This window comes from Lissotriton helveticus, chromosome 10 (assembly GCF_964261635.1).
Source record: "Lissotriton helveticus chromosome 10, aLisHel1.1, whole genome shotgun sequence".
Classification (NCBI taxonomy): domain Eukaryota; kingdom Metazoa; phylum Chordata; class Amphibia; order Caudata; family Salamandridae; genus Lissotriton; species Lissotriton helveticus.
The window spans coordinates 85,458,293-85,483,786 of NC_136071.1; the positions used below are offsets into that span (position 1 = coordinate 85,458,293).

Sequence of the window (25,494 nt, forward strand, 5' to 3'; positions counted from 1 at the left end):
ACTGGTCTGGAAGATGTTGTAACAGGGTCTCTAGCGTGTCATAGTGTGCCCTGTCATATCTGGCTAGAAGTGCTTGGGTATTAGAAATACGCCAGATATTGGCTGCTTGAGCCGCCACCCTCTTCCCTGATGCCTCCAGCACTTTAGATTCCTTGTCTGGGGGAGGAGCATCACCAGTGGTCTGGGAGTTCACCCTCTTCCGGGCATTAGAAACTACCAGAGAGTCCAACAGCAACTGGCCCTTGATTTAGGTAGGGTCGCCAGGTGCCGGCTTGTATTTTTTCTCAATCCTAGGGTTGATCACCCTGGCGCGTGTGGGTTCCTTAAAAATGTCTGCGGCATGTTTCAGAACCCCCTTTAGCATGGGGAGAGTCTTGACAGTTTTCTCTGCTGCTGAAAAGGTATCAAATAGGAAGTCCACTTCGATAGGGTCAGCATGGAGCTCCACGTCGTGGTTCTTAGCTGCCCTCTCAATTAGAGCATTAAATGCAGCTGAATCCTCAGTAGGAGAGGGCTTGACATTGTAGACCTGAGGGTCCTGTGCAGTATGCTGATCCACTGGGTCACTTGCATCTGCCCATGAGTCTTGGTGATCCTCAGGATCAGTGTTGGCAGGAAAGTTATACTCCTCGTCCTCACCACCTCCACCCTCCACATCTGAGTAGGTGGGTGAGGGTGTAGCTATTCTTGGAGTTTGCGGAGCAAGAGGCTCCACTAGAACGGGGAGTCCACAGCAGGCTTCCTGCGCTTCAAAGGAATGGCGTATGACTCCAAAGGCTGGGTTGCCGCGATTTTCCTCTTGTAGAGGGTTAGTTTCCCTGTGTCGGCGTCTATGAAGTGTTCCGATTGCTCCTCCACCAAGGGCTGTCGAGGTTTCAAGCTCCCAAGCAGCTGAGAAGGCTTCGACGCCGTAGATCCGTGGACGGGCGTGTCGGCGACCGACCGTGGTGCGAAGGCTTTTGGCGCTACCTTCGGCGGCAACGTGAACAGGATTGGTGTCGAAGACTTTGGCGTCGCAGCAGCCGGCTTTGGTGTGGAGGCATCCTTTGGTGGGGCCGCGGAATCCTTGTTCCTGATGCGCTGTAGAGAGTCCGACACCTCCTTCGTAAAGGAAGCGGACGGTTTCGTCGACCCGACAGACTGCTTCGGTCCACCTGCGAGTGAAGACTTGAGCGTCGATGCCTTGTTTTTATCCGGCCGAGGCACAGGATCAGGCCCCTTCGGCACACCATGCCCCTTTTCCGCCCTTGGTCGACTTCCCCGGGTCGACGGCCTTCTTCGGTTTCGGCTGCCCCGACGTGTGTGAAGACGAGGAGGCGGCCGTAGTGACCGACGTCTTTTGTGTCGATGGCGTCTGTATTGGTTTCGTTTTCGCCGATACCTAAGGTTTCGTTTTCGTTTTCACCAAGGTAGGCTCCGCAGAATTGTCCGCAGCCGGGCCCGTAGGCGAGGCCGTGGAGTGGGGTAGAAGGTCTTGGGTAAGGCCCTGTGGCGATCCCTCGACCTGAGCCTCAGTAATTGTTCGCTCGGGGCTTAGCTCTTCACATAAGCTATCTCCGGTGGTCCCGTAGTCCTCATTGTCGTCTCCTACCTCGTCGACGACTTCGTCCTCGACCACTTCGACATCCGCGTCGTATTCGTAGTCGATCTCCTCCGCCGGAGGGGAAATCTGCAAATGAACGTCCTGTTTGTCTGCTTCTTCTTTGTCGAAGATGTCCACCGGTGCCGGGGCCGATTGCCAGGCCTCCTGGCGCGCCACGCGCCGAAGTCGAACCGTCTTCTTCGATCGAAACCTGGAACAAGCCATACAGCTGGCTTCATCGTGGTCCGGCGACAGGCACTTGTTGCACACGGGGTGGACGTCGATGTGTGGGTACTTAGATCCGCACACGGGACATTTCTTGAACGGACTCCGTTCCATGATGTGTCGTCGAAAGCCTTGCTGCGTCGACTGGGCCTCGAGCACCGAAGAGCCACGCGACTCCTCTGGACGTCCGACTCGGGAACCGAGTCGGAACAGAGCTGGGCACCGACCGCAAAACAATACCAACGGTATAGGAAAAGGCCTTCAGGCCTTAAGAATAGTCTATTTCGATTCCGAACTGGAGATGTCGAACATACATCCGAACCCAATGGCGGAAAAAAACAATCTGGGGATGGAGTCGGTGCCCATGCGCACTGTAGTCCAGGGGAGGAGCCACCTATCTCGTGATACTTCGAAGACTCTTCCAGGACAACAATGTGCAATCATCCGGACCCAACACTAGGCGGCGATCTATGCTATAGATATGAATTCAGCAGCCCACATGCCTCGAACAGCCCCCATGGACTTTGCGACCTCAGTGTCTTTCTTCATCTTTTCCAACAAGGTATCAACAGCTGGGCCAAAAAGGTGCTCTTTGTCAAAGGGTTTGTTAAATATGGAGGTTTGCACCTCTGGCTTAAATCCAGAAATTCTGAGCCAAGTGTGTCTGCGTAATAGGACACTGGTGTGGATTGCAAGAGCTGCTGTTTCTGCTGCGTCTAGTGCACATCTAATGGAAGTGTTGGTAATGAGTTTACCTTCATGAATAAGGTAATTAGCCGTAGATGTATATTCTTAAGGCAAATTTTGCATGATTTTTTCTAGCATATCGTAATGATCCGTGTCATAATAAGCCAGCAGTGCATGGGCATTGGCAATGCGCCAGTTGTTTGCTGCCTGTGAAGCCACGGTTTTGCCTGAGGCATCAATAAGGTTGGACTTCTAGTCAGAAGGAGGGTGTCTCCTGTGGCTTGTGAGTTAGTTCTTTTACGTGCGTTCAAGACTACAAGAGAGTCTAAGGGCAGCTGACCTTGAACATAAATAGGATCGGTAGGAGCTGATTAGCATTTTTGTATCCACGGTAGGTGTGATTATTGTTGCCCTTACAGGATCTTTAAATACCTTGTCTGTGTTTTAACATGCCTTATAGCATTGGCGGGGTATGAGTAGCTCTTTGTGAAGTAGTAAGTGTCTCAAAGAGGAAGGAAAATGCTACTTACCATTATGCATCTGTTCTTGGCATGTAGGCTGCAGAACCACACACTATTGCATTAGATCACCATCTGGTGGTGGGCCCGGATGATTACACTTTGTTGTTGTCTTGGAAGAGTCTTTGTCTGTTGGATGAATCCTCCCTTAGATCGTAGTGCGCATGGGCATCGACTCCATCTTCAGATTGTTTTCGCCATTAGGCAAATGATGGAGTTGTACGAGTACAGATCAAGATGACCATGTGTTGTGTATTTAAATAAGATAATACTGGAACAGATCAAGTAGCCAGGCAGGCGGGTGGGGGTGTGTGGTTCTGCAGCCCTACATGCCAAGAACAGATACATACTGGTAAGTAGCATTTTCCGTTTGAGGCATTTGGGCTGCAGTCCACACACTATTGCATAGATTGCACAGCAGTTTCTCCCTTAGCGGCAACCACCCGCATCTGTTGCAGTAGTTTGAAGGAAAATGTTACTTACCAGTATGCATCTATTCTTGGCATGAGGAGCTACAGAGTTCCACACTGTGCGTAGATCGCCACCTAGTGTTGGGCCCGGATGTTTGCAGTTTGTTGTTGTCCTGAAAAGTTCTTTGGAAGTCACGATATAGGTGACTCCTCCTTTGGACCACATTGCGCATGGGCATCGGCTCCATCCCCAGATTGTTTTTTGTCATTAGGGAAATGGTGGGGCTTTGCAAGAAGGATGGAAGGATGCCTATGTAATTTGTATCTAATTAAGATAACACTGGAACAGACAAGGGTAGTCGGGTAGGTGTGTGCAACTCTGCAGCTCTACATGCCAAGAACAAATGCATACTGGTAAGTAGCATTTTCCGTTCGAGGCATATGAGCTGCAGATTGCACACTGTGCATAGATTGTATAGCAGTACCCACTCTTAGCGGCGACCACCCCTACCTGTTGCAGTAGTTTAGAATAATGTTATGAGAACAGCCTGGCCCACATTAGCTTGTTGCTTGGTTTGCACATCTACACAATAGTGTTTTGTGAATGTGTGCGGTGTAGCCCATGTAGCTGCTCTGCAGATGTCATCTTGGGGAATGTACCCTAAAAATGCCATTGAAGCCCCTATTTTTCTTGTAGAGTGGGCTTTAGGAGGAACAGATAACGTACGTTTAGGTTTGTGGTAACAAATCTGTATGCATTTGACAATCCATCTAGCTATCCCAGATTTTGAAATGGGATTCCATTTGTGCGGTGGTGAGAAAGACACAAAAAGTTGTTTTGTCTTACGAAAGGGTTGTGTCCTCTCTATGTAGTATAGCAATGCTCTTTTGACATCTAGTGTGTGAAGAGCTCTTTCTGCTACTGTCTGTGGTTGCAAGAAGAAAACGGGCAGTTCCACAGATTGATTGAGATGGAAGGGAGAAATGACTTTGGGCAAGAATTTTGGATTAGTACGCAGAACTACCTTATTGTGATGCATTTGCAAGAAGGGTTCATGAATGGTTAGTGCTTGTAGTTCAACTCTCCACAGAGAAGTAATAGCTACTAGGAACGCAACCTACCACGTTAAAAATTGTAGTTCACACTTGTGTAAGGGTTCGAAGGGAGGTTCCATTAACCGTGTGAGAACAACGTTTAAATTCCACACAGGTGAAGGTGGTACTCTGGGAGGAATTATTCTTTTAAGGCCTTCCATAAAGGCTTTAATGGCAGGCACTCTGAATAGAGATAGATGTCTGTTTTTCAGATATGCTTCTATTGCAGCAAGATGTAGTCTAATAGACGTATAGGCTAAGTTACATCTTTGGAGATGCAGTAAGTATCCTATGATGTGTTGAATAGACAAATCTAGAGGATTGATATTGTTGTTGTGACAATATATTACAAATTGTTTCCACTTGGCTGCATAACATGCCCTAGTGGTTGGACGTCTAGCATCTTTTATGACATTCATGCAGTCTGGAGGAAGGTTCAGATATCCAAATTCTAGGATTTCAGGAGCCAGATCGCAAGGTTGAGCTGAGCTGGGTCCGGGTGTCTGATTTCTCCACGGTTCTGTGTTAAGAGGTGTGGAGAGAGGTGCAATTTCTGGTGCGGTACTACAGTCAGTTGTAGCAGTGTGGTGTACCACAACTGTCTGGCCCACGTTGGAGCAACTAGGGCGAGGGTGAGAGAATGCTGCTGTAGTTTGCGTTCTACTAGTGGCATGAGTGGTAGAGGTGGAAAAGCGTACGCAAATCTGTTTTACCAGTTCATCCATATCGCATTGCCTTTGGACAGTGGGTGTGGATATCTGGCGGCGATGCTTGGGCATTTGGCGTTTTCGTGGGTGGCAAATAGATCTATCTGAGGTTGTCCCCACATATGAAAGAATGGCTGAAGAACTTGCATATGAAGTTCCCACTCGTGGGTCTGTTGTGTTTGACAACTTAACAGATCCGCTATGGTATTTTGTACTCCTGGAACTGGGCTAGAAGGAATATGTTTTGAGGTATAGCCCACCGACATATGTCCTGTGCTAGTTGAGAGAGCTGCAGGGAGTGTGTGCCTCCCTGCTTCTTGACCTTGATGCTTTCTTTGCTCCAGTCCTTGGAGCCTGATCTTCTGTCTGTCCTTCAGGGTCCTGGAGGTGAAAGTCTGGCAGATCTCACACTCCTCAGGAACATGTGCAGAAGGGAAACACAGGATACACACCTCGTGTGGATCGGACTTGGCCTTCTTCCTAGAGCACTCAGGGCATTTATCAAATAAGGCAGGCATATTTGATAAATGAGGGCTCAGAATTACCAGAAAAACACCAGCAATTAAAGAAGGCTCAAAAACACGTCGAGTGAACACACTCTAACACATGAAAAGTGCAAAAAATTGAAATAAACCCTAAAAAGGGAGAGCTCAATGCCCCAGGGTCCTGCTAGCAGGAGCCAGAAAAAAGAACTGAAAGTGGAGGGGACCTGCTGTGCATTCTGGGATACTGAGAGTTCTGGAAAGTTTCCTTAAAGGCACAGTATCCCTTTTTGAGCCACATAATGGCAGCCTATGGGTCTTGTCTGTCCACCCCTTCCTCTCTAACTTTCAGAAGGCTTGCTTGGTAAAAGGGGAAGTTTTTCTATGAGAAGAACTTGGCAGGCTGTGCTGAATTTAATTTTGGTGGAAGATCTAGTTGAAGTACTGGACAGTGTAGCCTGTTAAGTATAGGCTGAATTATTTGTCTTTAAATTCTCTCTTAAGTGTCTATGCAGGACTGCACATAGAGACATCTTAAGAGATTATTTTGATTGCTCCGGGGTCCCCGCACATGGGCGGGACTATTCACTAGATTATGACTATACACAGAGATCCCCTACTACAGAACTGCTCTTCTTCCTCTGCCCCTTGAGCTGGGTGTTGGGTATCGGAATCTTGGCAGAGGATGTCCGGGACAGAGTCGCTCTGATGTTCCATCTCGTGGCGTCGAGCCCGCCGATCACGAAGTGTCTTTTTCGATCGGAATGATCGACATGCGTCGCAGTTCTTGTCGTGTTCCGGGGACAAGCATAGGTTACACACGTCCTGCAAGTTGGTGCATGGAAATTTAGCACGACACCGGGGGGACATGGCTTAAATGGAGTCTGTTCCATCGACTGCTAGCGCGGTCCTAACAGGTAGGCCAGACGGCCTGCCTCGAGTTTTCCGATAGAAAGGTTTTTCCGAATTGAGACGATGTGCGTTGAATGAGGAACAGCGATCGATAACAATACCGTCGAAGGTAGTGGATTGCGAGTTGAAGGGGTCCGAAAACGGTAACGGAGCGCAGCAATACACAACCGAACCTGATGGCGGGAAAAAAATCCAAGGATGGAGTTGATGCCCATGCGCACTATTACTGAAAGGAGGAGTCCCCTACATCATGACAACAAGGCTTCTTCAAACAAAAACAAAGTGCAAACAACTGGGCCCAACACCAGATGGCGATCTATGCTAAAGCATATGATCTACAGCTCATATACCTCGAACAGTATTTACAAGATTCTGATCTTGGTTTCTAAATTCATATAAAAGTATGTTATTTTTATAAACTGGTGTCAGATTTCTTGATTGAATGTGTCTAACTTACTGCAGTTGTGTGTGGAATAAATGCTTAGCATTACCCTATGATATGCATAACTGCTGGTCACTGTACCACAAAAGAGCATTTGGGGTATCATTTTGTGCTTCTGAAATTCCTTTAGGGTTTGCCAGGTGTCTTTACACAGTGTACCACTGTTTAGTCCACCATATAAAGAGCAGGCTCCTACACTCTCTCAATTACAATGAGAAAGTGTTGCCTATTTTTTTTTCTCCAACAGAACGGTAAACTGTGAGGTCATCTGGTGCTTCAGGGATTGAAGGGTAAAATTCAACATCTTCTCGCGCTGAACCAGATTCTATATTTCTGGTGTATGAATGCTTCAGCCTGATCTTCCTGATATGGCTCCTCGTAACACCCGAAGTTGATCAACATCTCATTCAATGTTTTTCTCATGAGTATATTTTAGTGTGGGTGCAATTGACCTAGTCTTATCAAATGTTTGTAAGGATTTTACATTAATCAGGTCGTTCACAAAAGGGCTGCTACTTCTATTAGAAATGTTACATTGATTTTGGAAGTCAAAACACCCCTACAACCTTTCATAATCAGATGTTTGCTGCCATACAGAAGCTTCATTTTCTTTGCTTGACTTTCCATCTCTTTCAAGCAAGACTACTGATTCTGCCTAACCTGTATAGCTTGTGACTCAACTTGGAATGACTTCTTTCTACTCCTCTCAACTGCTTATTTGATATTACAAGCAGATGCTTAGACTTGGAATCCAATTGTACAGAAGAATAGGACAGTTTTTATAGAAGAATAGGACCGTTTCTGATCCTTCAATGTTAATAAAACAAATAAAACTTAGAGGGTTGGGTGTATTGTGGCACCATTTTATCAACATCTGAATCTTGAATTGTTCTTTATTGCGCATTTTCGGCACCTGGAAATTGTTTGAGATGTCTCTCTTTGGGGAAGCCCATTTCCTCCAGGGTTGGCTCTTTAATTTGAGTAATACCTGAACCTTATCTTTGTGATAACGCATTTGTGTGACCAATGCAGTCGGCATTTTTGGGTTAGAAATCACAAACTGTCTACTCATTATTAGCTACAAAATCTGCAGTAGACGAAGTTTAAACTGTGTATTGTCAAAGTCAAAAACAGTTCTAAAAGCTTCCATTCTTGACCTACAGCCAAAGCCGTGCAATGCCGGTGTTTAATCAGCACAGCCTCAAATGTAGTTATTGGCACCCTCCTGCACATTCAAGGTATGTGATGTTAAGATACTCAAACATTCTTCAGCTCATAGCCCACCCTCATCTCATTTCTGAACTTAACAGAAGGAAAAACAATCAAGAGGATGGTGGATGCGTACTGGGTCACTGTGAGCCTAAGTAGGCATCCTAGTCAGTTGTATTGGCTCAGCCCATGCCCAAAATATAATTATTCTGAAGTATATGCCACAACCTAACCACTAAAGGAATATGCTACTTACCAGTATGCATCTGTTCTTGGCATAGAGGGCTGCAGAGTGGTACATTTATGAATAGATCGCCATCTGGTGTTGGGCTCGGATGATTGCACTTTGTTTTTCTTCTGGAGAAGTCTTTGTCGTCATAGGTGACTCCTCCTCTCGGTGTTAGTGCGCATGGGCATCGGCTCCATCCTTAGATTGTTTTGCCATAGTAGGGTTAGATGGAGTAGTGTAGTGTAGTACACAAAGATATGCCCATGTAAATGTATCTAAATAAGATAATGTTGGGACAGACACAGGCTTCCGGGGAGGCAGGGAGGGCATGTACCACTCTGCAGCCCTCTATGCCAAGAACAGATGCATACTGGTAAGTAGCATATTCCGTTCGAGGCATATGGGCTGCAGATGGTACATTTATGAATAGATTGTACAGCAGTTACCTCCCTAGCGGTGGTCACCAGTGTCTGTCGCAACTGTCTGAAATAGAGTTTTTAATACAGCTTGGCCCACTCTGGCTTGTTGTGCAGCCTGTACATCAACACAGTAGTGCTTTGTGAATGTATGTGGTGTAGACCAAGTTGCTGCTCTACATATGTCATCTAGGGGAATGTTCCCTAAGAATGCCATAGATGCTCCTAGTTTTCTTGTGGAATGAGCTCTAGGAGGAACAGTTAATGTTCTCTTTGCTTTAATGTAACATATTTGTATGCATCTTACAATCCATCTTGCGATGCCTGCTTTAGAGATAGGATTGCCCTTATGTGTTGGGGAAAATGCTACAAATAGTTGTTTAGTTTTCCTGAAACCTTGTGTTCTTTCTATGTAGTATGAAATGGCTCTTTTAACATCTAGTGTATGTAGAGCCCTTTCTGCCACCGTCTGTGGCTTTGGAAAGAAGACTGGTAATTCCACTGGCTGATTGATGTGGAATGCTGAAATTACTTTAGGTAAGAACCTTGGGTTTGTTCTAAGAACCACTTTATTCTGGTGTATCTGTAGGAATGGTTCTTGTATTGTTAATGCCTGTAACTCGCTTACTCTTCTGAGTGAGGTAATGGCTATAAGGAATGCCACCTTCCATGTAAGGAATTGTATTTCGCACCTATGCATAGGTTCGAAGGGTGGCCCCATTAGTCTGGTGAGTACTACGTTGAGGTTCCAGACTGGGGTAGGTGGTAATCTTGGTGGAATGACTCTTTTAAGACCTTCCATGAATGCTTTTATCGCTGGTACTCTGAACAGTGATATGCGCTGCCTGTTTTGTAGGTATGCTGCTATAGCTGCTAGATGTACTCTGATAGATGTGTACGCTAGATTACATTGCTGTAAGTGTAACAAGTAGCAAATAATCTCCCTTGTTGATACGTCTAGAGGGTTGATATTGTTATTAGTGCAGTGTATAGCAAACCTCTTCCACTTAGCTGCATAGCATGCTCTGGTGGTCGGACGTCTCGCTTGTTTAATTATTTCCATGCAATTTGGGGGGAGATCTAAGTACCCAAATTCTAGGATTTCAGGAGCCAGATCGCTAAGTTCAATTGAGTTGGATCTGGGTGCATTATCTCTCCATGGTTCTGTGTAAGGTGCATGGGTAGAATTTGTAGCTTTTGATGTGGCACTTGTGAGAGTTGCAGGAGCGTGGTGAACCACGGCTGTCTTGCCCACGTGGGTGCTACTAGTATCATTGTCATTGCATGTTGTTGCAGTTTCCTGACCACTAATGGGATTAGTGGGAGAGGGGGAAAAGCGTATGCAAATTTGTTGGACCAATTTATCCATAACGCATTGCCCTGCGACAGGTGATGTGGGTACCTGGACGCGAAGCTTTGGCATTTTGCGTTCTGATGAGTGGCAAATAGGTCTATCTCTGGTTGTCCCCATCTTTGGAAGAATGGCTGCAGTATTTGTTGGTGCAGTTCCCATTCGTGTATTTGTTCCGACTGTCTGCTTAAGATGTCTGCTATCTGGTTTTGAACTCCTGGTAGGTGTTCGGCTAACAGATAGATGTTTTGAGGAATGGCCCATCTCCAAATCTCCTGTGCCAGTCTGGATAATTGGAGAGAGTGCGTCCCCCCCTGTTTTTGAATATAATACATGGCTGTCATGTTGTCTGTTCTGATCAGGACTGCTTTGTGGATAACATGTATCTGAAAGGCTTTCAATGCTAGAAACACTGCCAGTAGTTCTAGATAGTTGATGTGCAGTGTTTTTTCCCCCACACTCCACCTTCCTTGTACTGTGTATTTGTCCATATGTGCTCCCCATCCGGTGAGCGATGCGTCTGCTGTTATTGTCACCTGTGGAATTGGCTCTAGGAACGACCGCCCCTTGGTAATGTTTGTTCTGTTCCACCACTTCAGAGAGCGGTGTGTGCGGTCGTCTACCAACACCAGATCCGTAATCTGTCCTTGAGCCTGATTCCACTGTGTCGCTAAGCATTCTTGTAGCGGACGCATTTGTAGTTTTGCATATGGTATTAGCAGTATGCAGGATGACATCATGCCTAGTAGCTGCATGAACACTCTTGCTGTTAGTGAGTGTTGTGGCTGAAATCTCTGAATGATTGTAAGCATTGCTTGGACTCTTATTGCGTTGGGGTACACTTTGGCTTTTTCTGTGTCTATGGTAGCCCCCAGATATTGTTGAACTTTGTTTGGTTGTAGGTGTGACTTTGTGTAGTTCACCGTGAACCCTAGCTGGTGTAGTAGCTGAATTGTCCTTTGTGTGTGTTGCAGACACTCCTCTTGCGACCTGGCTTTTATTAGCCAGTCGTCCAAGTATGGGAAGACATGAATTTGTTGTCTTCTTAGGTGAGCTGCTACCACTGCCAGGCACTTTGTGAACACTCTTGGTGCCGTCGTGACACCAAATGGGAGGACTTTGAACTGATAGTGTTGTCCTTCTACCACAAACCTGAGGTATTTCCTGTGGGATTTGTGAATAGGGATATGAAAGTAAGCGTCTTTTAGATCCAGTGTAGAAAGAAAGTCCCCTTTCTTCAGTAAAGGAAGTACTTGTTGGAGCGTGACCATGTGGAAATGTTCCGAATTTATGTATGCGTTGAGAGGTCTTAGGTCCAGTATTGGCCTTAGAGACCCATCCTTTTTGGGGATTAGGAAGTATAGTGAGTATACTCCTGTTCCCTGTTGGTGCTGTGGAACCTTCTCTATGGCATGCTTTTCTAGCAGTGATATTACTTCCTGTTTTAACAGTGTCAGGTGATCTTGTTTCATTGGACGCTGTTTGGGGGGGATGTCTGGTGGGGTAGCTGTGAGTTCTAGGCAATAACCATGTTGGATAATTTGTCTTACCCACTTGTCTGATGTGATGTTTTCCCAGACAGGTAGGAACTGTGATAGGCGTCCCCCTACCGGTGTTATATGGTCTGGGGGAAGCTCTATGAAGTCACTGTTTTGGGGTTGGAGAGTTGCGGTTGTTGTTGTTTCCGCGACCTCTACCCTTGTTGTTGTTACCCCTGTATCCACCTCTAGAATTACCTCTGGGTGATGTAGGTGTAAAAGAGGTTTGCTGTTGGTTTGTACCTGTACTTTTGGATCCTCCTCTATAGGTGGATCTACGAAAGGAACCTCTTTGTGTCGGCTGCTGCAATGCTCCCATTGATTTAGCCGTTTCTGTATCTTTTTTCATTTTTTCTAGGGCCTCATCTGTCCCTGTGCCAAAAAGTGTTTTCCCATCAAAAGGTTGATTAAGTAACGAGGTTTGTACCTCTTGTTTGAATCCTGACACTCTGAGCCATGCATGTCTCCTTAGCATGATGCTTGTATTTGTCGACCTTGCCGCAGTTTCTGCCGCGTCTAGGGCGCACTTTATTGAAGTGTTAGTAATTAACTTCCCTTCTTGTATAAGTTGATCAGCTCTCTTTTGATGTTCTTTAGGGAGATGTTTGATGAGTGTTTCTAACTCATCATAATGCGCTCTGTCATACCTTGCAAGTAGTGCTTGCGTATTAGCTATGCGCCAACTGTTTGCCGCTTGAGATGCTACTCTCTTGCCAGAGGCATCTATTAGTTTAGACTCCTTGTCAGGAGGTGGCGCTTCTCCCGTAGATAAAGAGTTTGCTCTCTTGCGAGCGTTTGTGACCACTAGTGAGTCTAGAGGAATTTGTCCCTTAATGTATATTGGGTCTTTTGGAGCTGCCCTATATTTTTTATCAATTCTTGGGTTCAATACCCTAGCCCTCACTGGGTCTTTGAATATCTCTGATGTATGACTGAGAAGGCCTTTTAGCATTGGTAGTGTTCCTGATGTTCTTTGTGCAGTAGGTAGTGTCTCTAATAAGAAGTCCTGTACTAGAGGTTCTGTATGTAGGTCTACCTTATGAAATGTTGCTGCTCTAGTAATGAGTTGTGCAAACCCAGTATTGTCATCAGGAGGTGAAGGTTTTGAGGGATATGACTCAAGGTCGGTATCATTACCTGATCCCACATTATACTCCTCCCATGGGTCTGCCTCCTCTGGGATTGTGTCCTCATCATCCCCAGGGTGTCCCCCCTCCCCTGTGTCACTTTCTCCATCTGTTGTAGGTGTAGATGGACGTGTGGGAGGAATATCTGGCCTATTGTGAGGAATAGGCGGAGATGGTGTGTGAGGTTTGGGAGAAGGGGGAGGAGTTGTATTCGTCCCCATTGTTCTCTTCTTTGGATGAGCCTTGTCTTCCAAATGTTCATGTTTCCTCTTTTTAGGTAGCTCTGTGACTACCTTGCCAGTCTTTGGGTCAATAAACAAAGTCTTTTGTTTAGGATCCGTTCCGTGTTCCTGTGTCGGTACCGCAGTTTTCGGTTCCGAAAGGTGTCTTTTCTTTGAAATGTCCATTTGTATTTTCGGTGCCGAATTTTTGTTCGGATCCGACTTCTTCGGTATCGAAGATGTCCCTTGTGTCGAGGGTGTTTTCGGCGCCGAAGCGTGCTTCGGTGTCGACATGGACTGCTTCGACTTCGAGCTTTCCTTTACTTGGTGCTTCGGTGTCGATGTGGTTGGTTTATCGGAACCGGAATCACTATGATGGGGGATCGAGTGTTTCGGTTTCTGTTTCGTTGCCGGGCTCGAAGGCGGGGCGTTGGAAACTTTTTTCAGTTGTCTGACCGGGCTCGAGGGCGGGGTCGACACCGTGCGGGGTTTGTTTTTCGGTAAAGGGACGTCGTCACTCACGGTTTGTTGGACGTCGAATTCCTCGACGTCGGACTCGTCCGCTTCTGACCCCGCCTCGTCGGCCTCTTCTTCCTCCTCTTCTGGTTGCTGGTCCTCGAACAGCTCCGGGATTGCTTGTGACTGCATTCTCGATACCTCGTGTCTTCGGGCTCGACGGTTTCTAATCGTCGACTTTGACGAGAATGCTGCACAGGCCTCACAGTCCCTGGATTCGTGTTCAGGGGACAAGCAGAGGTTGCACACTTCGTGTAGGTCCTTGTGTGGGAACTTAGCACCACACGTTGGACATTTTTTGAATGGAGTCCTTTCCATGGACCCCGGGCTGGACTACGTCGAGTTTCTCGTAGTCTTCGTCCTTCGAATCGCGTCGGTATGGGGTGCAGTCGCGTTCGGTAACGATACCGTCGATTTGGAAAGGAATACGCGCCGGTTATAACCTTCTTTGTTGAAGTCGGTCCAGAGCGCTTCGATCCTCATCCGAACCCGATGGCGGAAAAAAACAATCTAAGGATGGAGCCGATGCCCATGCGCACTAACACCGAGAGGAGGAGTCACCTATGACGACAAAGACTTCTCCAGAAGAAAAACAAAGTGCAATCATCCGAGCCCAACACCAGATGGCGATCTATTCATAAATGTACCATCTGCAGCCCATATGCCTCGAACTAACAGAATACTACTAAGCATGTGAACTAGTCAGGTACTATCACCCACCTTAAAAACGTTTTTGTGCACTACTCCTAAAATAGAAAAAAGAGGCATTTGAACAAAAGGGCAATCTGCAACCAACAAAATGGTCAGATGCAAAGCACCTCTTTACACAACTGGCAATGACAACAAAGTATGCAAATAATAGAATAGTAGTGATTTCTTACCTGAGGTGTAAGGTTTTTTAATACAAGCCAATTTGTTATTCTCCCTGAGCTGCTCTCACCCCAGCTAGACCCTAAAAGGTAAGTTGAAATATTAGCAGACCTACCACACCATAACCGTTCTCATGATGAAAAAAACACAGCCAGTACATCGAGAAAGGAAGGAACTGGGGCACAGATTGATAAAGGGGCTACCAAGAGTCAAACGTACGTCCCTTACTTGGACCAGATACTACCTTCGCTGCCACACTCACATGCAACTCACAGATGAAAGTGCATGCACAGTGTAAGAGTGAGAGACAAACAATACTACAGACTACAGCGCATGGGACAAAAGTGTGTGTAACTGAGCATTTTAATTACATGGTTGATCCAAAAAGCATGCTGAGCAGGAGCAAACCGGTGCCCAAGAGAAGGACACGTGTGTGCATTAGAAAGACATGCACAAGGGAGTCTGTTGTGCTAAACTGAGTTTGACTGCTATAAGAGCAGCGTTGTACAGTTGTAGACAAATGGGCGACTGCAGAACTGACAAAAGGGGCATGAGTGAAAGACCTCCATTCAATAAGAGTGAGAAAAGTTGATGAGAGGTGCAAACAGAAAAAGCAACAATACTAATAGTATCCATTTACCTGGGGTGTATCTGGCATCAGAGTTGTTCCACCCACCGAGACGCAATGAGTTGTTATCCCAAGTGGATAATGGTGGCTTCTGGCCCGTAAGGCCTGGGGGAGGACGGGATGGAGCAGTGGGATTCTTAGGCTGTAATGGAACTTTCCACAGCTCATGAGCCAGAGAGGTGTTAGATACTGAACCAGGAGGCCATGAAGATTTCGGATCACTGTTTCGGGCTGTTAAAAGAATAAACGAGTTAACTTTAACAGAATTTCTAGCATTATGGTAAAGAAAACAATCTGGTAGATTAAAGAATACATACCTGCAGTGCTCTGTGCGGTACTGCTATGGGAGACACTGTAGCTGGAGGCACGAATGGAGGACCAGGCACTAGTTGAAGGCAGCGTGGTGTTCATTGATGAGGATGACCCTGTGAGCATACGTATGGAGCTTTACCAAAAATATAATTTTTCAAAAAGTCCTAACTTAACAGGACCTCCTTCATACTCTTTTTTAAATAGTTAAGTGTCCTTCACTTAGATTCATTCAATGTAATGACTATTTAGTCCGGGAAAATCATATTCAACAAAACTTGTTGCAGATAGCATGCACTGTGTCCAGGCATATAAACTGGTGAACTCGCAATGCAACTAATTCTGGTACAGAGTGTGCATTTAATTTGCAAATGTAGGTTTCAAAGCATACCCTGGTCGTTGCCAATGCCACCTTGTGAGTAACTCGTTAATAATGCCAAATAAAGGATAGCCTTAATCTACTCGCTTGAAAAGAACTAATCAGCAAAACTGACAAAGCAAAGCTTTAACTATGTGACATCTTGGCTGCTGCTGGTTTGAGAAGCTTAAGTCATAGCAGAGCAGTGTGTCTACAGGATGGAAGAGAGTGGAAGTCTTTCTCTTAACCTGTGCATAGCACTCTTGAATATACATTAAAATGTGCATCAAATGTAATACGACGTTGGGGTTTATAGGCATTCATTGCATGTACTATAACCCATTCAGTAAACATTAGATGGCCATGAAGTTAAAGTGAAGTCATTACTGGCTTTTGTGTACAGTAAATTAAATGAGCAAACTGCACTTCTAGATTCATAACAGAACACCCAACCACCTCACTGTAGCTAGCAATGTTGAAAGTATTAGGATCATAAGTCATATCAGACTAAATCTTTTGATATTAAAAATGCCTTCAGGTTTCCATGAAACACAGGTAAACTTTACAAGGCAAACCTGAAAATAGACAGCAGAAGGCCTTTCCTGGGACAATCAAATGTTACAGGGCTTTAACTTTTGTGGATACTGTTTATCAGAAAGGTTTCAGGGCCATAGCATGTGCACTCCCATTGGACAATTAATTTACTTCCTTAAAGGGTACCAAACTCAAATAACAAGGTCAATCACTCAAGGCTTACTTCAGGTAATGGTTTGAAATTCAGGTTGTCTTCATAGCTTTTTAACATTAGGCACTAACTTGAATTTTTCTGCATGGTCAATGCTATCCTAAGGGCATTAATTGGGTTCAGCTACAGGATGTGGGTGATTGGTGCTTAGTTTGTTGTTGAGGGAATTGATAGGATATAGTCGAAAGTACTGGAAAGTAAGCTTTGCTGGGCTGATACAATACAACACATCTTAAAGATGCCCAAGTCAATCACCAACATTACCAACCTTGCTCTTTGTGATGCCCATACAAGAGATCGGACAGTGAAATGTCCACTTTCAAACACAGCCCACTTTATTACCGTTCAGATTCAAGTTATTGGCCAAAGTAGTCCCTATTGTGGGACTGGATATTTCAGGCCAGTTCTCACTAAATGGGCATGAAGGGGCCAGCTACCTATATCTAAGAATCATTCTTCTATGGACAAGATTTTAGGGCAGGGCACCCAAAGAGACGGGGAGTACCCAGAGTAGACTAGTGAGACACCATTAGTGACTGAATGGTGTACAGGAAATCTTTCCTGTAGCTTCAACTGGCAATATCTCCCAAACCATAAGGGCTCACAAGATGGTTCAAGAATCAGGACAATCCCCTCCAGCAATGTGAACCAGATACCATAAGTGAAAGCACAGGTGGCGGTTTCTCAGTGATACAAGGATCAACTTTCTATTGGGCCAGGCTTAGCAAGATGAGCCTGGCACCATACAAGAACAAATGGACTGTAGGCGATGTAGGCCACTTGAACCACATATTAAATAAAGTGAGGAACTTCAACAACCAAGATGATCTTCCTCATTTCCTCCTGGGCAAGTGTGCCATTGAGGCTTCTGAGGGGTCTCAGTTGGTTAAACAGACCTCACTGTAGTCCTTCCAGTTAGCAATCCTTCCAGTCCAGCAGAGATTCTACCCTTAGTCATGCTATTTTTTCCTCCTGTAGTAGTGTATAGCCTCCTCACTGTTGAGATGATGGTGAACCAGGTTATGGTTCAGTGATCTAATAGCCCTCTTTGTGGCGTAGACAGGAGCTACACAACCAATGAGAGAACCTGCCTTGACTAAATGTTTAATGGCTCTCCCAAGTCCGGAAAAGAGAAGAATTCTGGTATTGTTGCTAGTCAGATTCTCCTGCTCAATATCCACACAAACCAGTTTTGATTGGTACACTTGCAATATGTATTTGACTGTGCCTGGAACCTTGCTTTATTCTGGAAGCCGAGGGAGACAGCCAGAACACGGGAAACTGGGGATGAACAAATTACACCCAGTTGGGGAAACCTATACTTAGGACTGGGGGGAATAGGATGGAGACCTTCCTCACTCAACTGACAGATGTAAGCAGAGGGATAGGGAGTGATAATATAGGCCGACACAGCTGCCAGAAAGTTTCAGATTGCTTATGTGTGACATTTTCATAATTTCAGTGTAATTATGAGTGACATTCAACAACTATGTGAGACACGTTCTCGCCGAGATCTCTGAGATGGAAATCAACAGCCCAGAAGAAACAAATCCACTATCTTGTTCAGCACAGATACAGGAGGCCCACTGGACCCCAACACTAACTAGTCAACTTCAAAACAATACAGCTTACATTATTTATACATGATAAAGGCTAAATAACAAATATGGGGAAAGAATAGTCCTTTTATACCTTTACTTCTACTGGGAGATGATGTATCTGCTGTACTCAGTAAAATATCTCTCTCTCTGCACTAGAAACTTGCTACTGCCACCACCAGTCATCAAACATGAATGGAGAGGGCTGTAGCCACTAGAATGCGGGTGCTCTTTTCCCCCTGAAATCAGAATACAGCTCTGGTGTAGGCAACAAAATACGTAATTTACCTGTAACTATAGTCTACATTTATGTCTATCAGTTTTGTAACTTTATTTATATAGTGTTTACTAGAACTTGTCGGAAGATTGCTCCAGTTTATTCAGGTGAAACCTTTTTCAACATTTGAACCTGGACCTCTCACTCCGTTACTTTTTTGTAAAATGCCTATAGTGCCACACATTCAGCTTTGACTGCTTCTTCCGAGGCCTACAATCATCTGATTGAGATCCCATGTGTGCAGGACACCCAGTGTGTAATGCATCAGTGTGGATGGCCACTGTAAGAATTGGTTGTTTTTAGTTCCTGCCTCTTACTAGTTTTTTTTTTATAGTCCACCATTGTAATTCATTCTGCAATGTGTTTGTGACAACCACTAAATCGCACCAGTCCTGTGTTCCCTAGAACCACTGGTTCGTGACCCACACCTACATGAATCGCATATGGTTCGCACTATACAAAACTTTATAAATAAATAAGCTTCCCAGGGGTATTAATGGAATGCGTGTTATTAACCTCATCACAGTTCAAAGTATCAGACAATGTGATGTCTAGTAAAACGACACTAGCTCCAACAATGCAAGAACTCTTATGTTTAGTAAGCCTTGGCTTTAAGTTCTGTGCTCAGAAAATGTTGTCTTTGAAGGATGAGGCGGGCATTTTCCCATGTTTGATAAGAATCTCAATAAGTCCATAGCAGACTTCACTTGAATGACATGGTTCTGCCATAGTTTGAACGAGTTTGCCTTTAGCAACCAATCGTTTAGCTGCTGTTATGCAAATATCCCATGTCACCTAAAGTGTGCTGCCATCACTGCTAGTATTTATCCCAAAAGGTAAAACTATGGACTAATAGTGAAAACTCCCAATTTTTCCTGTTCTTGCGCGTGGCAATATGGCAGTGTCATTCAGACCTCCAATGCAGTGCCTGTTTTGTAGCTTTGTGATTACGTCCTTCAAGGCTGTAATTATGAATTTTGGAGTCTTTACAAACTTGCTCAAGAACTTTACGTCCATTGTTGCTCTGAAAGTCAGATCTTGTTTTGGGATTAAATGTACAACTAGTAAACCCCCTGGTTTCACATTTCTTTGGTACTCTAGTGTCCCACTTAATTCCATAAACTCATCCCACCAGTGGTGGACAAACATACTCTGTGGATCATTTGTGACAGGAGTTAGTCATGTTTGCGCTCCCTTTTGACTTGGGGTTATGACTACAGGTGTAACTTACTTTGAAGATGACTCTCTGAAAGCTTCCTTTCCCTGGAAAGCATGGGCAATAACTGATTAAAATGTTTTGGGATTGTAGGAAGCTGGCTCTGTATATACTATACCAAAGTGAGGTATAGGGTGCACAGAGTCCAGTGGAACCCAAAAGGTAGGCAGCGGTAAAGTAGATAGCACCTCACTCTCTATTTGAGGTAGTGAGGTTGAGCAGTAAGGCTCTCAGAGAACAGTGTTGCGCATTTGTTGTACACACTTAATCAGCAAATGATTTCACACACAAAGACTGAACTTCAGACCAATTGGTTTCGTATAAAAATATTCTTTTAGTTATTTTATTTTCTAGAACCAAGCAAGCCTGGCACAGGTAAGCAAAATGCTTTAGAGTAGTAATGCAGTTGCAACACAGTTTGGATTGCAATTGTATATGCACTTTGTTGTGATTACAGTTTTGTTACTGAAAATGCAATGCTTTGGAAATACAGTACAAATACTTTGTATTGGAGTTTTAGTAAAATGACCAGTAGATGAATTTGCAGATGAATCTTTTATGACTTTTCCTAAACAGTACAGTATACCTGGATAATGCACTGGGACATTTCCTAAAAACAGGTGAGTAGAAGCGTTTTTGTTGTTCAGTACCATTTTAAAAGGATTTCTTAGGTTTTCCAACTCCGCACTTAAAAACTTTTCATGGAAAAAATAGTCAATGTTATCCTAGGGAGGAAAATAGTGTTATCGGTTAACAGGCAAGTACTTGGTTGTGGGAGTTGGTGTCCTGGGGTTAGACTCAGGGGTCCCCCAGGGTCAAGGATTCACTCTTCGTAGGCAGTGGGTTGTAGGCATGGCACACAGATGTACATCCTTGAACCTGGGGAGAGGGGTTGGCCTAACGGCTAAGGCGCTCGACCTCGGACCTGGGGATCTGGGTTCGAGTCTCGGTAACGACGCCAAAAACCTCCTGTGATTCTGGGCAAATCACTTAATCTCCCCGTGCCTAAAATGAAAGTGTGTTCTCATGTAACGTAACTGGTGCTATGTAAAGCGCTCTGATACCTGATTCGGTTCGGGTCTAGTTCGCGCTATATAAAACTCTGCAAAAAAAAAAAAAGAGTTAACGAAGGGGAAGCTTCAAAGGCTTGCCGCCTTTGTGAACTTCCCCAGGCCACTTGCTGTTTGCAGCAACTGGTCCCCATTGGTTCGGACCCCCACTTTGTGTGGGAGAACCAGCGGGAAAAACAAGTGAGGAAGAGAGGTGTGCCCACCTCTGCCAACTCCACCCCTCGGTGGGGGAGGCGAGGTGAAGCACAAGTCTCAGTCTCCGCCATCATGCAGATGGGGGGACTCAGCCAATCATGGACAGGCTCACACCCCCTCCCACTGGAGGGTGGCATAATTGGGAGTGTACCCACCCAGGGAAGGGACCCATTGGTCCCTGCCTTTTACCTACCTGTAACACCCCTAAATCTAGTACTTAGGGGCACCCCTGAACCTTGCTTATTATGACAAGAAGAAACTACAAGAAGAAGAACCAAACAGCCGCGCAGCAGCTAACAGGATGCCCACTGGCCTGTCTCAACCTCGAATCTGCAAAATCATGGTGTCTCCTGCAGCCAGCAACTGCGATAACGCCTGAGTAATTTCACTGAAAAGCCCATACAAGTCTATGTACTGTATTTACAAAGTATTGCATTGCTCTGAAGCCATACTGTAAGTCAAAACAAAGTGCATATACAACTTAAATTGTTTATGAACTGCATTACTAGTGTAAAGTATTTACTGCTTACCTGTGCCAGGCTTGCGTGGTTCTAGAAAATAAAATAACTAAAAGAATGTTTTTATACAAAAACAATTGGTCTGAAGTTCAGTGTGGGAATTCATTTGCTGACTGTGTACAACAAATGCTTAACACCGACCTCTGATACTGCCTTACTGCTCGACTACACTACCACAAATGGAGAGTGAGGTGCTATCTAACTTTACTGCAGCTTACCTTTGGGGTTCCACTGGACTCTGTGCACAATATACCTAATTGTGGTATAATATATACAGAGCCAGCTTCCTACACCGAGCCAGCTTCCTACACCTATCCACCACAGGAGTACACTTCAAAACCCCCCCTAGAACCTCAGTGTAGGCAAGAGACTGACCGGAAAAGGTGAAAGACCAGGATCCAGTCCATGTCATGTGCCACTGGTCAGAGCTGGAACAGGTAGTCAGGCTTCTGATCCTTGGAGTCTACGTCTCTGTCCTGGGTACAAGGAGAGCAGGACCAGTCCTCTATGGCTCTTCTGAGGTCTCTGCCAGCAAGTACAATCCATTTCTGACCTCCTAGAGGTTCAGTAGTTTTCAGAAGTAGTTGCATGGAGATGCCATAGTTATGCCTGGTACAAACTAGCATGTGGCAATGGCTTCTAGGCACGTTGTAGCCAATGGCAAAACAGTTCCCAGGGCCAAACTTTCTTACTTTGGGCAATTTCAAGACGGATGAAGTCTTCAGCCATAGTGAACTTGGCCGCTGTGGGTGTGTAGATGTGGTAGTCTACTATAGTTATCTTAGTGTCCTCCCACATCAAGCACCAGAGCCAAGTTAAGGGCAGTCACTGTACCATCAATTAACCTAGAGAATAAAGTTTGGTAAAAACAAAGCGGGCTTTACATCAACCTGACAGTGGATACACAAAAATTGTTTTGGAATTCTGCTTCTCGTCATTTCGAGTGCATCCCAAGTATCATCATTTGAAACCCCTGCAAACCTGTCAAGCAAGATTTGACATTAATGCCAAAAAAGAGGTCCACTGTGATTGGACCCTGGCTGGTGAACAAATAATGGACGCTTGCCAGAAGTCAGCTAACATCTGTTAGTAACAGGGAAGGCCTCTGACGTTAATCCAGTCCTTGGCCCCAACACCATTGGCCATCCTGTCAAGGGAACAAGTGCCCAACCTCGAGCCTTCGTTCTATGCTCAGGGAGTAGTTTTCGTAATTCTTCAAATGTCAATTATGGCTGGCAGAAGCGGAAGAATAAATGCAAGAGTCGCCAAAGGATTTAGACGGGTAAAAGGTACCTTTCTAAAAGTCCCTTTCCCCTAATCCTTATCAATAATCTCTTCAACATTCAATTGGATTTTAGTAACTATTAAAATAATTGGTTATTTATATTTCAAGCTGTATCCTAACCGAAATTATTATTAAATGTAATAATGTAAACCATTGTTTTCTCATGAGATACTTTGCAACAGTGTTAATAGGTTTTGGGTCTTTTTTACTGTAGGAACGTATTTAACATTAAATTCCTATATATCCTACTTTTAAATACCATGCACCCTGCCCTATGGGCAATAAGGTCTACAGAGGGGTGACTTCAAAATATTTAAATGAACGATTTTGATCTGTCAAAAAAGATTTTGGCAGGTCAAATTTGCAATTTAAGGTCAAATTTGCAATTCAAAACTACAACAGCCAGGAAGCAAACGTGTTGAAGTACCAGAAGCAGCTACTGTTCTGAAGTTATTTCCACAGAAGGAGTATGGAAATCTTTTATCCTCCTCGATGCAGGTGATCGGGTGATTGGGAACCATTGAAACTCCTAGCTCCTCCTTGAATGTCCCCCTGCAGGCTTGGGGGGAGGGGGGTCATGAAAGGTCTGCTTCTGCAGCTGTTCTATTTGTGGCTCGGTGACTCATGTGGTTTTACCTGCCTCTCATGGGTGTTGTCTGCAAAAAGTGTCCCTTGAGGGGATGAACTGTAGCACCCCCATGAAATTTATAAAGGCAGTATATTTTATACATTTTTGCCAACATTTCATCCACTGTGAAGGGAATGTTGGAGAGGTGTTGTTGAACGTCCAGTTTAAATCCAGATACACAAAGTCAAGCATGCCTTCGAAGCAAGACACTAGTGTTGCAGCGCCTAGGGCAAAGGGCATTTTTGCATTGGTGATTATTTTTCCCTCTTGGAGCACCCTTTACAAATCTAAACAAGAATATTCCTCTAAATAACTCTTTAAGTTACATCTCACACTGGATCTGGTTTAGAGCGCACCAAACGGAGGCCTGTATTGTATGGGCTTCGTATTTGGTGTGTTGAAGAGTTAAGACAATTGAGGAATGCGCTTCATGATTTTATTACTCAACCTCAAGCCTTGAAGATTCCTCGGCAAAGCTATATTAAGATGTCCCTATTACTACTAGGCCTGAGAGACAGCTAGGACAATCCATCTTCGATTTGCCAACTGTAGTCATGGGGCAAAAGGCAGGTATTGGGAATCATTCATGGAGAAGAGGGAATCTTCTATATCTCAAGGCCCCTTATTAAAATATTTTTGCACCATAAGCATATAAGTGAGAGGGATTATTTGACCTTATTAATCCACCACTTTAAGATCTTTATATTTGAAGTTTAGATATGGTGTTTTACCTTTATCTAAATTCACATTTGCTTGGTCATCATCTGCCACTAAGTCCAGGCTGTGCAATTTATTGTTGTATGGCACAGGAATCCAAAGAACATCTGTTTTTCTCATGCAGCCTATTCTAGACCGAGTTGCTCCATTATATCGGTCTACGGACATATCGGACTAGATAAAAGTGTTACAAATATGCAAAATTAATTCAAGAAGGTATATAATGTTTGCAGTTTCTAAATTTCTGTATGTGGCGTGACTGATATGATCTAAATTACTTGCCACGGCCAATACTTCTAACACAATACCTATGTTTTAAAGCTAGTCTTTTTTTAAGTGTTTTAGAATTTCAAAAGGATTATGTTAGTTAACCTGTAAGCATCTGCTCTTGGTATGTAGTGCTGTAGAGTTGCATGCTTTGCACACTCTTGCCATCTAGTGTTGAGTCAAGATGTGTGAAAGTTGTTTTTCTTCGAAGAAGTCTTTAGAGTCATGAGGTTAAGTGACTCCTCTCAGTAATAGTGTGCATGGGCATCAACTCCATTTTAAGACTTATCTTTTCGCCGCCTGGTTCGGACGTGTATTACTGCGCTCAGGTTCAAGACCATTTCAGATTCCTTTCGGTTCACAATTCACCCATAACCTGGTCAGTAAATGTTGTCGAACGCGTTCCAACCTTTGCGTTTTGACATCTGGTAAACTATCATCATACCTAGAGGACCTACACTGGTCCATGTTACACAAATGCGCTCAATTCAAACTCCTCATGCATTTAAGGTACTACACAACTCCGGCACCACATACTTGAAAAGTATCTCCTTTCACCAACCACCCAGAAACCTCTGCTCTACTTGCACACATCCCACACATTCAGAACAGGATGGACGTTCTCTTACATTGCTCTTGAAGAGTGACATAACCTCCCACTCCATATATCAGACTCCTCCCTCTCTTTTTGAATTACACAAGAAGTTGACCTGGTTTTTCCATTAACCAACGTAGCAATGCACTTCCCCAACTAAAAACACAAAAGTGTGTTGATTCCCAGTAAAATAATTCAGCATGTTCACCTAAATATCTAACATATTACTCCATGGACAACACTTTGGTGTGTGTCACCCCACAAACCACATGGGAATACATGCAGCAAAAACAATGAGCACACTTCTTACCAAAATGAAGGCATTCCCCTCTCACGAAATCTAATTGAATAAAGCTTCATGAAGCAATGAGGTCATTACCTTTCACCACACAGATTTAAAAGACCATGCCTGTCATTTACCAGCATATTGGCATTGCTAAACAGAGAGCCAGCACTGCCTACAGGAAAGAACAAGCAATCCAAAGAAATGCAATTCCAACCAGAAGACTCTTTTGTGCCATGGCAATCCATTGTCTTACATTTATGATGGC

The 25,494-nt window shown here is 44.6% G+C and overlaps 1 protein-coding gene across 10 annotated transcripts in view; it reads right to left on the reverse strand.

Moving 5' to 3' along the window:
• The window catches only part of TNRC6A (trinucleotide repeat containing adaptor 6A), a 281,908-nt gene that overhangs the window by 46,322 nt on the left and 210,092 nt on the right, over window positions 1-25,494 (reverse strand). For all 10 annotated transcript variants that reach the window (XM_078664812.1, XM_078664809.1, XM_078664811.1 and 7 more), the window contains 3 exons: window positions 15,483-15,590; window positions 15,178-15,396; window positions 14,549-14,619 (listed from right to left, as the gene is read on the reverse strand). In XM_078664812.1, coding sequence (XP_078520938.1) covers window positions 14,549-14,619; window positions 15,178-15,396; window positions 15,483-15,590 — 398 coding nt within the window. The remainder of the gene's footprint in view (window positions 1-14,548; window positions 14,620-15,177; window positions 15,397-15,482; window positions 15,591-25,494) is intronic.